The following is a 12,998-nucleotide window of genomic DNA, read 5'->3' on the forward strand; positions in this document are numbered from 1 at the left end:
CTGCGGATTACAGGAAGATATCAATGTACTGGTCAGGTGGGCAGAACAGTGAAAAATGGAATTCAATCCGGCTTAGTGTGAGGTAATGCATTTGGGGAGGTCGAACAAGGCAAGGGAATACACATTAAATGGTACGACACTGAAAAGTGTAGAGGAACAAAGGGACCTTGGTGTGCAGGTTCACAGATCCCTAAAGGTAGCAGGCCAGGTAAAGTGGTTAAGAAGGCATATGGAATACTTGTCTTTATAAGTCGAGGCATGGAATACAAGAGCAAGGAGGTTATGCTTGAACTGTATAAAACACTGGTTAGGCCTCAGCTGGAGTACTATTTGCAGTTCTGGTCAGCACATTACAGGAAAGATGTTATTGCACTGGAAAGGGTGCAGAGGAGATTTACAAGAATGTTGCCTGGATTAAAGAATTTTGGCTTTGAGGAAAGATTGGAGATGCCGATGCTAGGTCTGTTTTCTTTGGAACAGAGGAGGCTGAGGGGAGACCCGATTGAGGCGTATAAAATTATTAGAGGCCTGGATAGAGTGGTTAGGAAGGACCCGTTTCCCTTGGTAGAAGGGTCAACATCCAGGAGACATAGATTTTAAGTAATTGGGGGGAGGTTTAGAGGAGATATGAGGGGAAATTTCTTCACCCAGAGGGTAGTGCGGCTCTGGAACTCACTGCCTGAAAGGGTGGTAGAGGCAGAAACCCTCACCACATTAAAAAAAATACTTGGATGTGTACTTAAAAGTGCCGTAAGCTACAGAGCTAGGGACCAAGAGTTGGAAAGTGGGATTAGGCTGGATCGCTCTTGGTTGGCCAGCACGGACACAATGGGCCAAAATGGCCTCCTTCCGTGCTGTAAATTTCAATGATTCTATTGTAGTGGGCAACTTTTTGCGCACAAATAAATGTAACGGTAGCTAACAGCAACCACTTAATGGGCAGAAAGATCACTTCCAGATGAACAATTAATTGTGTTTAGATATATTTCCTGTTAATATAAACCATTAAAAAAATTGTTTTTTCCCCCTTTTGTGAATTTTGACCTTAGTGGTTAGTGCTAGAAAACTGTACTTCATAAGCAGGCAAGTAGAAACTACCAATGTGGATTTTTTTAGTAGCTAATTTGGGACACTTAAGCACATACGTGGACAGCTGGTTCACCAAAAAAGGTGAATACTTAACCAAGAGGTGTGTGCAAGAAAGATTTTTTACCTACCACAAATGTTATGAATAAACTAAAAGCCTGTTTTGAGACGATTGATACTTTTGCACACATCACTGCAACCAAAACCCAACATTATAAAAGTGTTAATATTTGTTCCATAGTCAAAAAACTATTCGTTTGATTCACTGTTCTTGCTTTAGGTTGGAGTGAGTTTGAAACATTACAGGAAAAAAAACACTGACTGCAGTGTTACCCCCAGGCCTGGGCGTAACCACCGCTCGAGATTCCCGTCAGGTTCAACGGTGGGTCACAACCACCATCTTATGGACTAAAATATATCGACGAAAAGCCACCATGAACACATAGTACTTCTCAACTACAAACTGAATATATTTCTGCTCCTAATCCGCCCCCGGCCAATACACAGTTACTGGGAAATAGGCTCTCATCATGACGCTGAAGCTTTTTCATAGACCAACAACATTTGTTAAAAGAACCAAATTCAGTAGGCGCCTGATAACTTTAGCTATTTGCATTCAGCTAATCTATCCCTTGTCTGATAACGTTAATGTTTCTTTCCTCTCTCCTCACAATACCATTTCCATTCGATCTGATTCGGAAAACGCAGAAACTAACATTGTCTTCGAGCACTACCCCGAGCAGGGATGAACACATTTGCTGAAGAGCCTTGAGCCGCTTTATTACGTTAAGGACTATATATAAATGCAAGTAGTTGTTGATGGGGTTTTAATTGGTGGAACTAAATGTCAATCAAAAGACGTTGGCTATGGTTGGTGATTAAACTATGTAATTTTTTATATTTGACTCGATTCTCCCCCTCCCCCTCTCTCACTCCACATCCCCCTCTCTCACTCCACACACTAACTCCGCCTTCGGTGCCTCCTACTGGTGGTCGGGGTGGGGGAGGGGAGCCGGATTGCCATTGACGGGACAGGGACAGGGACGTCAACAACCATTGACTGTCGTGATCTCCGATTGGCTAAAATGTATTGTCAGTCATTATGAGTTCGCTTTTGATTGGCTTGAGCCGACGTCATTTACTATCAACAACACTCCGCCCTCACCCCTCCCCCCCAGATTTTCGTTTCCTCTGGAGTTTTTTTCGAAAAAAAATAATCGGCGGCTTGGTGTGGAAGGCAGTGCAAGCTGCTGGGAGACAACGGTAACAATCATGGCGACGGAGGCTACGGACAAATCGGAACAAGAAAGCGAAGCCGAGGAAGATGTGTACGAGGTGGAGAGGATAGTGGATATGAAGGTTACTGAGGTGAGAGGACGGGAAATATGGACGACGGTCACTCCCGCTGTGTTTTATTGAACATGGAGTCGGGCGCTGTGTCTGTGAAGTGAGGCCTGCAGCCCGGGTCTCCACTTGCGGAGAGTCTGGCACCAAAACGCCATTGCATTACTCTGGTACACAGCCTCTTTCTCTTATCGATCGGAGTATCGATAGTGCGCTCCTGAATTTATTTTTTAGCGAGAGGTGGCGTTGTGGGAAAACTATAATCAAATTTACTATCATATGTTACTTAAATGTTAGATCCCTTTTAATTATAAGCCCCTAACGAGATAGATGACAGTAGAAAAGGTAATCTCTGAAGCCGTACTATACCAAAACGTGAAGTTAAAATCTTGTGTAATCCCAGGGTAAACCAGTAGTTTATAAATAACCGCCCTGTTTCATGAAGGAAAAATGTGTACATAACCGATTTCGGGTAATAGAATTCAGACACGAAGTTTCACACGCACAATAAAGCTGCATTGACTTATGTAAATGAAAAAACACTACATTTGGGCCCACAAAATTACCGTTTTAGTTTAAATATATAGTGTAAAATCAGTCTTTAGGATCCAATCACTCGCGCTCTCCTACCCCGCAGAATTCTCCCGGGATGGTCTCCATCACCCCCCCACCCCGGGTGTTCTCCATCACACCCCCCCCCCCCCTCCTCCTCCTCCCCCGAGTGTTCTCCATCACACCCCCCCCCCCCCCGAGTGTTCTCCATCACCCCCCCCCCCCGAGTGTTCTCCATCACAACCCCCCCCCCCGAGTGTTCTCCATCACAACCCCCCCCCCCGAGTGTTCTCCATCACAACCCCCCCCCCCCCCCCCCCGAGTGTTCTCCATCACAACCCCCCCCCCCCCCGAGTGTTCTCCATCACCCCACCCCCCCGAGTGTTCTCCATCACCCCCCCCCTGAGTGTTCTCCATCACCCCCCCCCCCCGAGTGTTCTCCACCACACCACACCCCCCCCCTCCCCCCCCCCGAGTGTTCTCCATCACCCCCCCCCCCCGAGTGTTCTCCACCACACCACACCCCCCCCCCCCCCCGAGTGTTCTCCATCACACCCCCCCCCCCTCTGAGTGTTCTCCATTACCCCCCCCCCCGAGTGTTCTCCATTACCCCCCCCCAGTGTTCTCCACCACTCCTCCTCCTCCCCCCCGCCCCCCCCCCCGAGTGTTCTCCATCACCCCCCTCCCCAATGAAAGCCCACCATCTCCCTGCTCATGAAAGCTCACCCTCGCCGCCTCCCCCAGCCTTGAAGTTTCTCTCTCGCCGCCCCCCCATTCAAGTTTCACACTCTAAAATACAGTACTTAACATTAACATCTAGTGATAATTTAAAAGCTTTGTTAACATTGTTCTTCTGTTATCATTGGGCACACTTTTTGCTCACATATCATGGGACCTTACAGTTTGTTACCTGTTTTATTCAGTAGTCTTGTCATATGTTAGGTGGATTGCAGTGTACCTTTGTAGGCTGGTAAAAAAATGTTTTCTATGTTGAATTTAGCCTTATGGGATATTTACACATTACTGACATGATTGAGCAATATTTTTGCTGTGTGTTGCTAGGGAAATACAATAAACTACCTTGCATATATTGTATCATGAAATTAGATATCTCTAAACTGGAAAATCTAATGTTAATACCTGCTGGTTATATTTTCTGCAAACATGCCTTCATAGGCAGTGCCTCGGAATCGAGGAAGACGTGCTTCCACTCTTAAAACGAGTCCTTAGGTGGCTGAACAGTCCAATACAAGAACCACAATCCCTGTCACAGGTGGGACAGATAGTGGTTGAGGGAAGGGGTGGGTGGGACAGATTTGCCGCACGCTCTTTCCGCTGCCTGCGCTTGATTTTTGCATGCTCTCGGCAATGAGACTCGAGGTGCTCAGCGCCCTCCTGGATGCACTTCCTCCACTTAGGGCGGTCTTTGGCCAGGGACTCCCAGATGTCAGTGGGGATATTGCACTTTTTCAGGGAGGCTTTGAGGGTGTCCTTGTAACGTTTCCTCTGCCCACCTTTGGCTCGTTTGCCGTAAAGGAGTTCTGAGTAGAGCGCTTGCTTTGGGAGTCTTGTGTCTGGCATGCGAATAATGTGGCCTGCCCAGCGGAGCTAATCAAGTGTGGTCAGTGCTGGGGATGTTGGCCTGGTCGAGAACGCTAATGGTGTGTCAGTCCTCCCAGGGGATTTGTAGGATCTTGCAAAGGCATCGTTGGTGGTATTTCTCCAGCGACTCAGTACCATCCATTGTGCTGTTACACCTGATGTGCCACACATATATTCTTCCTTACTCAATAACTGTTCAGTTGTTTAGTAAAGGCACTGTTGTGCAATATTTATTAAACAGAAGCAGTACAAAAAATTACCTGGTTGGGTATTAATTGCTTTTGACTACTCTGCACAGGAGTTGCTTAGGCTCATTTGTAATTTACCAATTATTCAGACTCCATCTATTATTTTCATTCTGAAGCTTAATTAGAAAGAGATTCATCAAAGAACAAAACATTTTTCTTTGTATGCACAGACCACTGGTTGCTTGGATAAACTGTATTGAAGTTCGCGTCCAGGTTCAGACACAATTTGCTATTTGACATACAAAACACCTTAAGGTGGTTTGAGGGGTTGTAAAAGCAAATATATAAATGAAAGGGGTAAGGAATGGATGCCGAATAGTTAGGAGACGTGAAACCATGGTTTTTTGGGGTCTAAGAGAGGATCAAGTGAGCAGGCATAAGTCTCTGAAGAGATGTGTTTGGAGAGGACTGGGGGTAATGAAAAATTAACTGCAGTGTGGCAAGATGGTAGCGTTGGGGAAATTAGGAGATACTATTTGTGCATTCTTTGTCGAGAGCAGTTTAAAATGTATTTAGATTTTACACTTATTAATCCCTAATATTTGAACTATGTTCTGCTAGTAAGCAGTGATTTGGAGTGATGACCACAGTTTCTCGTCTTTTTGGGGGAGGGAGGGAGATGCAGCGTGGTCCACAAGTGACCAGCTCCTAATAGGTCTGCTAGTGTTGTGTTCATTAAATAATCGCTGAGATCCACTGGAGTATCCCTGAGTACTTGTTTTCTGATGTGTTCTGTTTTTCTTCTACCCCTCCCCCAAACCCTCTTCCTTTTGTGGAAATGTTTGGCCTTCACATTGAGGAGTTGATGTAAATGGAATGGCGAGGAGGATATTTTCTCTCAGTACTCTGTGATGCTGCACACTGACTTTGTTGCCACTGCTGCCTTTGAACCAATTTCTTTAAATCGTTTGAGCAGTACAGCGGGACCTGGGGGTACTTGTGCATGAAATACAAAAGGATAGTATGCAGGTACAGCAAGTGATCAGGAAGGCCAATGGTGTCTTGGCCTTTATTGCAAAGGGGATGGCGTATAAAAGCAGGGAAGGAAGTCTTACTACAGCTATATAAGGTGTTGGTGAGGCCACACCTGGAATACTGCGTACAGTTTTGGTTTCCATATTTACAAAAGGATATACTTGCTTTGGAGGCAGTTCAGAGAAGGTTCACTAGGTTGATTCCAGGGATGAGGGGGTTGACATGAGGAAAGGTTGAGTAGGTTGGGCCTCTACTCATTGGAAGTAAGAAGAATGAGAGGTGATCTTATCGAAACATATAAGATTATGAGAGGGCTTGACAAGGTGGATGCAGAGAGGATGTTTCCACTGATGGGAGAGACTAGAACTAGAGGGCACGATCTTAAGGGGTCGCACATTTAAAACAGATACAGAGGAATTTCCTCTGATGGTTGTAAATCTGTGGAATTTGCTGCCTCGGAGAGCTGTGGAAGCTGGGACATTGAATAAATTTAAGACAGAAATAGACAGTTTCTTAAACGATAAGGGGTTATGGGGAGTATGCAGGGAAGTGGAGCTGAGTCCACGATCAGATCAGCACACATCCTTGTGATCCTTGGCTCCGACAATGACATAGTCCAGCAGGTGGCAATGTTTGGAGCGAGGGTGTTGCCATGATGCCTTGTATTTGTCCCTCTGGCGGAACAGGGTGTTGGTGATGAGTTTGTGTTCTCGACATTTTGTCAGGTGTAGGGTGCTGTTGGAGTTGGATTTCCCTGCCCCCTCTCTGCCAATCACACCTCCCCAGAGGACTGTGTCTTTGCCGACCCTGGCATTAAAGTCTCCTTGGAGGATCAATTTGTCGTCCTTGGGGATGCAGGACAGGATGTCTCGAGGTTGGAATAAAAACCCTCTTTAGCCTCATCCGTTGCATCGAGTGTTGGGGCGTACGCACTGATGACTGGCGCATTGGTTCCGGGATAGGGTAAGGCGGAAGGCCGTGATCTTATTGAATGGCGGAGCAGGCTCGAGGGGTCATATGGCCTAATCCTGTTCCTATTTCTTATGTAAACTACATTTTTCGAGCTAATATGCAAATGTGGTCTTTAATATTTAGTGTCTAATCTGAGAATTGAAACAGTATGGAAAACCATTAGTGAGAAACAAAAGTGTGGGAATTGGGGGATATTTTCACAACAATGTGTTTCCAGCGGGGCGCTTAGACTGCTGATAGCCCATATTAGAAGTTCGAATGGGTGAGGCTCCTTGTTGGGAATTTGAAGTGTTAAAAATTATCTAATTATTCCATAATTCAAAGTTGCTAAATTTAAATTGTCTAGGAATTCAAAATTTGAGTGCCCAATTGCCACTTTGAGTTTACATTACATAAACCAAATTATTAGATCATTAGATTTTTTTTAACTACAATAAAAAATTTAAAATTTTAGGTATATACTGTAGCTTAATCAGTGTTGCCAATAATTATGAGCCAAGGATTAATTGGTAGAGTTGGTAAGCCGTTCTGGGCAAATGGATTTACTAAGTAGAACCTTCAATATTTAGTAACTCTATCCTATTTTGCTTACCTGGTCTATTACTCCATCTGCTGGATTGTTGCTGTCACTAGTAGAGCAGTCAGTGCTGCTTTTAAGTGCAGCTGCAGTTTTATATTGGGAGGAAAATGTAGTTGAGAAGAAATAGAAGGTAAATTATGGACGTGAAATATAAAAATGGCTTTTTCAGACATTTTATCTGTCAACTTTTCAGATCGCAATGTTGCTTTTGTGAAAATGAAGACTACAAATTAGGAAATGGACTTTATTTTTACTGGAGGAGAACTTCAGTTTAATTGGAGAGGGGAAAAAAAGAGGCAGAGAGACTGATGGATTTTAGATGGGTTTTATACAGGAAGAGTGGATGATGTATAGGTGCAAAAATCTGCACTGTGGCCTGAAAATTTATGTTTAGGAATAATTTCCTGTTTGTATTAGCAGTTTTAAATGTAACATGTATATCTAATTTTGGCTAATTATAAGGTTTGATTACTTTTTAACAAACCGTTATATGATTTCGAGCAGAAGAAAATGTTAAACAGGACTGGAAAGATTTTCAACAAAATAATGTACAAACTGAACAAAACCTGAAAGTTGGAATGAAAAATAATCTTTCAGTTAAACTTTGAAACCTGCTGGAATTTGGCCTTTTTAAAAAAAAAAATGACATTTGCGTATTAACAAGCAACATATTGCACTACAGATGCATGTGACCTTTTGATTGTACAATTTAGGCCAGAGTCTGATATTTATCAGTTTCATTCTTCTTCCCCCCCCCCCCCCGTCCCCCGTCCTCCTCCTCAAATGTACCTGGTAACAAGTTGGCTGACAATTTGCTAGGGCTGATGTTTGACCCAAACTAGGAAAAATTAATAAAACATGGGGGGAGAAAAAAACTTCATCAATCCAAGTTGTAAAATGAAGAGGTTGGGCAAAAAGTAATTGAGGGAAAAAATCGGAGTCAAATAAGGATCATTAAATGCTTTTTTGCGGGAAAACCAGACCTACACTTTTTCTGAGCAGCAACAATAAATGATCATATGGCAATCCACTTTGTAAATTTTAATATTTGCCACTTAAAACATTATGAGCTGAGATTTTTTTTTACTACTTTTTGAAGAATAATTTTAAAGGGGGGTGAGTGGGGATGTTTGTGGACTGTTTGTTTCTGTGTATCTACATGAAGTTTGATCAGGAAAAACAGAATCGAGCAAATGTGAACTTTGTTTTTTTTATATCTCCTTTCTTTCAGGTGTCCATCTTTATTTATCTTTTGTAAATCAGACATTTTTCTGCTAATCTTCCCTTGTTCAAAGCAGTTTAAAAAAAAACACTTGCTGAATTTAGCAGCACTTCTTTGAGGTGTAGATCACGTTACTTGATACTCGCAGGTACTGTATCTACACTAAAGATCTTGCATAGTTTTGAAACTATGCCAAAAAGAAATGTAGTTATCCATATTCTTTTGAGAGTGAATCTGGTGTATAATTGTATGTAACAGATGAGGTTTGGTTTTGCTGCATATCATGGGGAAGCCCTGACTTTCTCTCAACATGTCTCAATTTGTAGTAGCAGGACAGAAACGGATAATAGTATGCTGCACCACTGTTAGTGTAGCAGGCCTGAGGTAGAATTGATTGTATCTTTGCACCTGGTGAGGCTATGCACAAAAACGGTATAAAAGAATTGCTGGGTTATACATGTCAACAATGGAATAGTTATGTGGCAATATAAATTTGAGGGGGTTTCAGCTTAACTTGTGCATTTCGAGTACAACTTGGAATCTTCAAGATATCTTAATTTTGAATGTGATAACTTTTTATTGTGTAGAGTAGGTAGGAGTTGAACTTTGTGTAGTGCCAGTGAGAATGTGTCACTTGTGAAACCTGATTATCAGCAGTGGTTGGGAATTGTGGACAACCAGTGTTGTGTTGCAAACAACGTTTATTGTCAGCCATAGCTCAGTGTTGGCACTCTAGTCTCTGAGTAGTAGGTTATGGATTCAAGTTCCACTTCATAGACTTTAGCACAAAATCTATGCTAACACTCCAGTGTGGTACTGCCAGAGTACCAAGGCCCTGTCTGCCCTTTCTGGTGGATGTAAATGATCCATGGCACTATTTTTGAAGAAGAGCAAGGGAGCTCTCCCCAGTGACCATACCCATGTCAATATTTATCCCTCAACCAATATCACAAAAACAGATTTTCTGGTCATTATCTCTTTTTAAAATTTATTTATTCATAGGTGTGTGTGTGTCGCTGGCAAGGCCAGCATTTATTGCCCATTTTCTAATTTCCCCAGAGAAGGTGGTGGTGAACCACCACTGTAGTCCATCATATCTGCTTTTTTTTGACAGTGGCCATTTCAGAGGGTAGTGAAGAATCCAACCACATTGCTGTGGGTCTGGAGTCACATAGGCCAGATTGGGTAAGAATGGCAGGTTTCCTTCCCTAAAGGACATTAGTGAATCAGTTGGGTTTTTACAACCACCAGAATCAACGCTAAATGGATTTGGGCCGCAGTGATGTCATCAGAGTGCGCACCCGGCCAAGCCACCCATTTTCAGTACTTAAAAGAGAGGGGTTTTTTTCGGCAGTGACCCCGCCAGGTTTTTGTGTCGGTCCACTTTGCTGTGGATCGTGACACCGCTGGACGAGGTCAACGGACTATTCCCGCGATCGGGGCTATTTTTGGAGGAAAGTTTTTCTTTTTCTTTTCCCCTTTATTGAACCTGCTGAGTGGTGTTCAAAGGTTTTGAGAGAGTTCTGAGGACTTTCATCTTCAGTCTTCAGTGGTGGCCTATAGACCTTACTCTGTGCTTCAGAGGCCTGCCTGGCAGGATGCAACCAGAAAAAGAATGGGATCAGACAGGGGAACACCTAGTACACCTGGGTGGCACGCAGGAGAAGGTGTCGCTGTCAGCAATGTCTAGAGAGGCAGCGAGCAAGGGAGGCAGCAGCCATGGCTGGTCAACAGAGAGAAGGTTCTGCACGTGCTCAGACCTGCAGCTAGAGAGGGTGGCCAGGAGGGAAATGGCGTCAGGAGGAGGGTGAGGTATGCGGATTCTTCTTTTTCTTCTTCTCTCCTCTTTTTCCCCCCCACCCGCCCCCCAAATAATGGGCCAGGAGCATTGCCAGCAACAGCCTCCAGAGGCACCTGACAATCAGGAGGACCAGGGAGATGGGCATCATCCAGCTGCCAGGGGAGGTGGTCAACGCAAAGGTGGGGGAAGGAGGCCCTACCTTCAAAGGGTCGACAGACCTCAGTTCTCCTTCCTCCAGCTCAGTGATGAGCAATACCTGCAAAGGCAAAGATTTAGGAAAGATGGTACTCTGGGAGCTCTGCACTGTCTTGCGCGAAGATCTCCAGCCTCACAATGCTGAGGATCGCCCTGATCGTAGAGACCAAAGTCACCATCGCGTTGAATTTTTATGCCACGGGGTCTTTCCAGTCTGCCACTGCAGACATTGGCAACATCTCACAATTCTCTGCACATCGGTGCATCCGACAGGTGACTGATGCACTCTACAGGAGAAGGGTGCAGTACATCTTCTGCCCCATGACAAGGGACAAACAAACAGGTGGAGCAGCAGGCCGGATTTGCCCAAATTGTAATTCCCGAGGGTGCAGGGTGCAACAGACTGCGCACACGTTCGGCTGAGGCCGCCACAACATCACCCTGAGATCTGAGATCTTTGTGAACTGCAAGGGGTTCCACACGCTCATTGTCCAGCTCGTGTGTGACCACCAGCATCGGATCCTGGCACTTGATGTGAGGTACCCAGCAAGCAGCTATGATTCCTTCATTCTGTGCCAGACCAGTATGCTTGCCCTCTTCCCAGGTGCAAATCAGGATTGTGGTTGGCTGCTTGGGGACAAGGGATATCCACTGTCCACATGGCTGCTCACTCCACTGCGGAATCGCAGGACAGCACCAGAGCATGCCTACAATGACGCTCATTGTGGCACCGGGTGCATCATCGAGCACTGCATATGCATCCTTAAGCAGAGGCTTCGTTGCCTGGACTGGTCTGGTGGTGCCTTGCAGTATTGTCCTCAACGGGTCTCTATATTCATTATGGTCTGCTGCACGCTGCACAACCTGGCCATCATGAGGGGACAGCCGCTGGAGGTCGAGCCAGCAGTACCACCTGATGATGAAGAGGAGGATCCCCGTCACCACTGAGCGAGGAGGCGTCATCCCCAGCGCAACCCTGCAAGGGAGGTGCAGTTCCGTTTCATGGCTGCTCGCTTCAGATAATCCCATCCACACGTGACCCTTCAGTTCCCACTTTCAATGGCCATCACAATGAGTGCCTTCACACACAATTGCCCACTCCCAAATGAAACAACTGGCCAGACCAGATATAAGTGCCAAAAATAAAAAATTATCAAAATATTCAATTCAATGCAAAAACATAACAAAAAGTCTCCCATCAATTAACACCAATAATCATGTCTTGCCCCTGTGCATGTCCTTATAATACCTCTTACGCATGCCTACCCTCACACTATACCTAAGTGTCTCCCCTGTGGCTGCATCATGGATATGGTAAGGCTGCTGTGGTTGTTGAGTGGAAGCTACAGCTGTCCTTCTAGGACGCCCTCTAACACCTTTGGGCCTGGAAGGGCCGGGTGCAGACTGGCCAGCACCCTCCTGGGAGGTTGTAGTCTGGCTTGGCTCAGGTGGAACCATGTGTGGAGGCACTGGCGGGGTGGGGGATCTGGGTCCAGGAATGGTGTGATCCTGAGAGAGTACATTATCAGGATCCTGGTCCGAGGAGCCTGTGTCACTCCCTCGGGGCAGCACCATAACACCATCGCCAAGCTGGGAGAGGTCAGGTTGGTGCAGTGGCACGACACCGGAAGGTCTCCCGCGGCCCATGTTGGACCCAGCCGCGAACGCAACACTGAGGTGTCTGGTGGCATTGAGCTGAGACTGCATGAGAGCAGCCAGAGTCTTCAATCCACCAAAGATTGCAGCAGTTTGACACTCCATGGCAGCACTAAACCGTTCCGTGGCCTGTTGTCCAGAGCGCATTCTGAGCTTCCAGGGCCGTGGCCATCCTCTCCATTCCAGCACAGTTGCGATTGTTTGCTCGTGCCGAAATGCCAGCTGCCACTTCACCTGCAGGTTGCGGCATTACAGGTGGATCCGCACGGACACTCTGGGAGTCCACCATCGCCTGCGCACTGGCAATGATTGGCTCCATGGTGTGCGCAGAGCTGTTGACTATGCAGGAGGCGCACTCCTTCACACTCCTGACTACCTCCGACAGGCTCTCTGGCACCCTTGTCACTGCCCCCAACATCTGGGAATGCATGGCCTCCACCCTTCTCTCGTAAGCCACTACGTCGTCGGCAGAGCTTCGGTGCGGACATGCCCCGGAGAAGTGGCACCTGAAGTTGCCTAGCCACATCACCATGTTGCAGCCCGCTAGTCCCCAGTGCAATACCCAGTTTCCGCTTCACCTACCATGTCAACTGCTTCAGACCGCGCACTCTCACTAGTATCTGAACTGGCACGTGTGGCTGGAAGCAGTGACGTGCTTGTGCCATCTGTGTCGTCCTCCTCCTCTTCCTCATCAGTTGTCTGGATGAACCAGAGAGTGCTGACAATGGTCTCTTCATAGCATGAGGCCTCAATGTCATCATCAAT

General features: G+C 45.9%; 1 protein-coding gene across 1 annotated transcript in view; it reads left to right on the forward strand.

Annotated features, from left to right (window-relative positions):
* The first annotated feature begins 2,230 nt into the window (after positions 1–2,230).
* mphosph8 (M-phase phosphoprotein 8) overlaps positions 2,231–12,998 on the forward strand; it is an 86,834-nt gene continuing 76,066 nt past the window's right edge. Inside the window, exon 1 of the mRNA XM_070892184.1 lies at positions 2,231–2,454. Coding sequence (XP_070748285.1) covers positions 2,359–2,454 — 96 coding nt within the window. The 5' untranslated portion in view covers positions 2,231–2,358. The remainder of the gene's footprint in view (positions 2,455–12,998) is intronic.

The sequence above is a fragment of the Pristiophorus japonicus genome, chromosome 10, assembly GCF_044704955.1.
Source record: "Pristiophorus japonicus isolate sPriJap1 chromosome 10, sPriJap1.hap1, whole genome shotgun sequence".
Taxonomy (NCBI): domain Eukaryota; kingdom Metazoa; phylum Chordata; class Chondrichthyes; family Pristiophoridae; genus Pristiophorus; species Pristiophorus japonicus.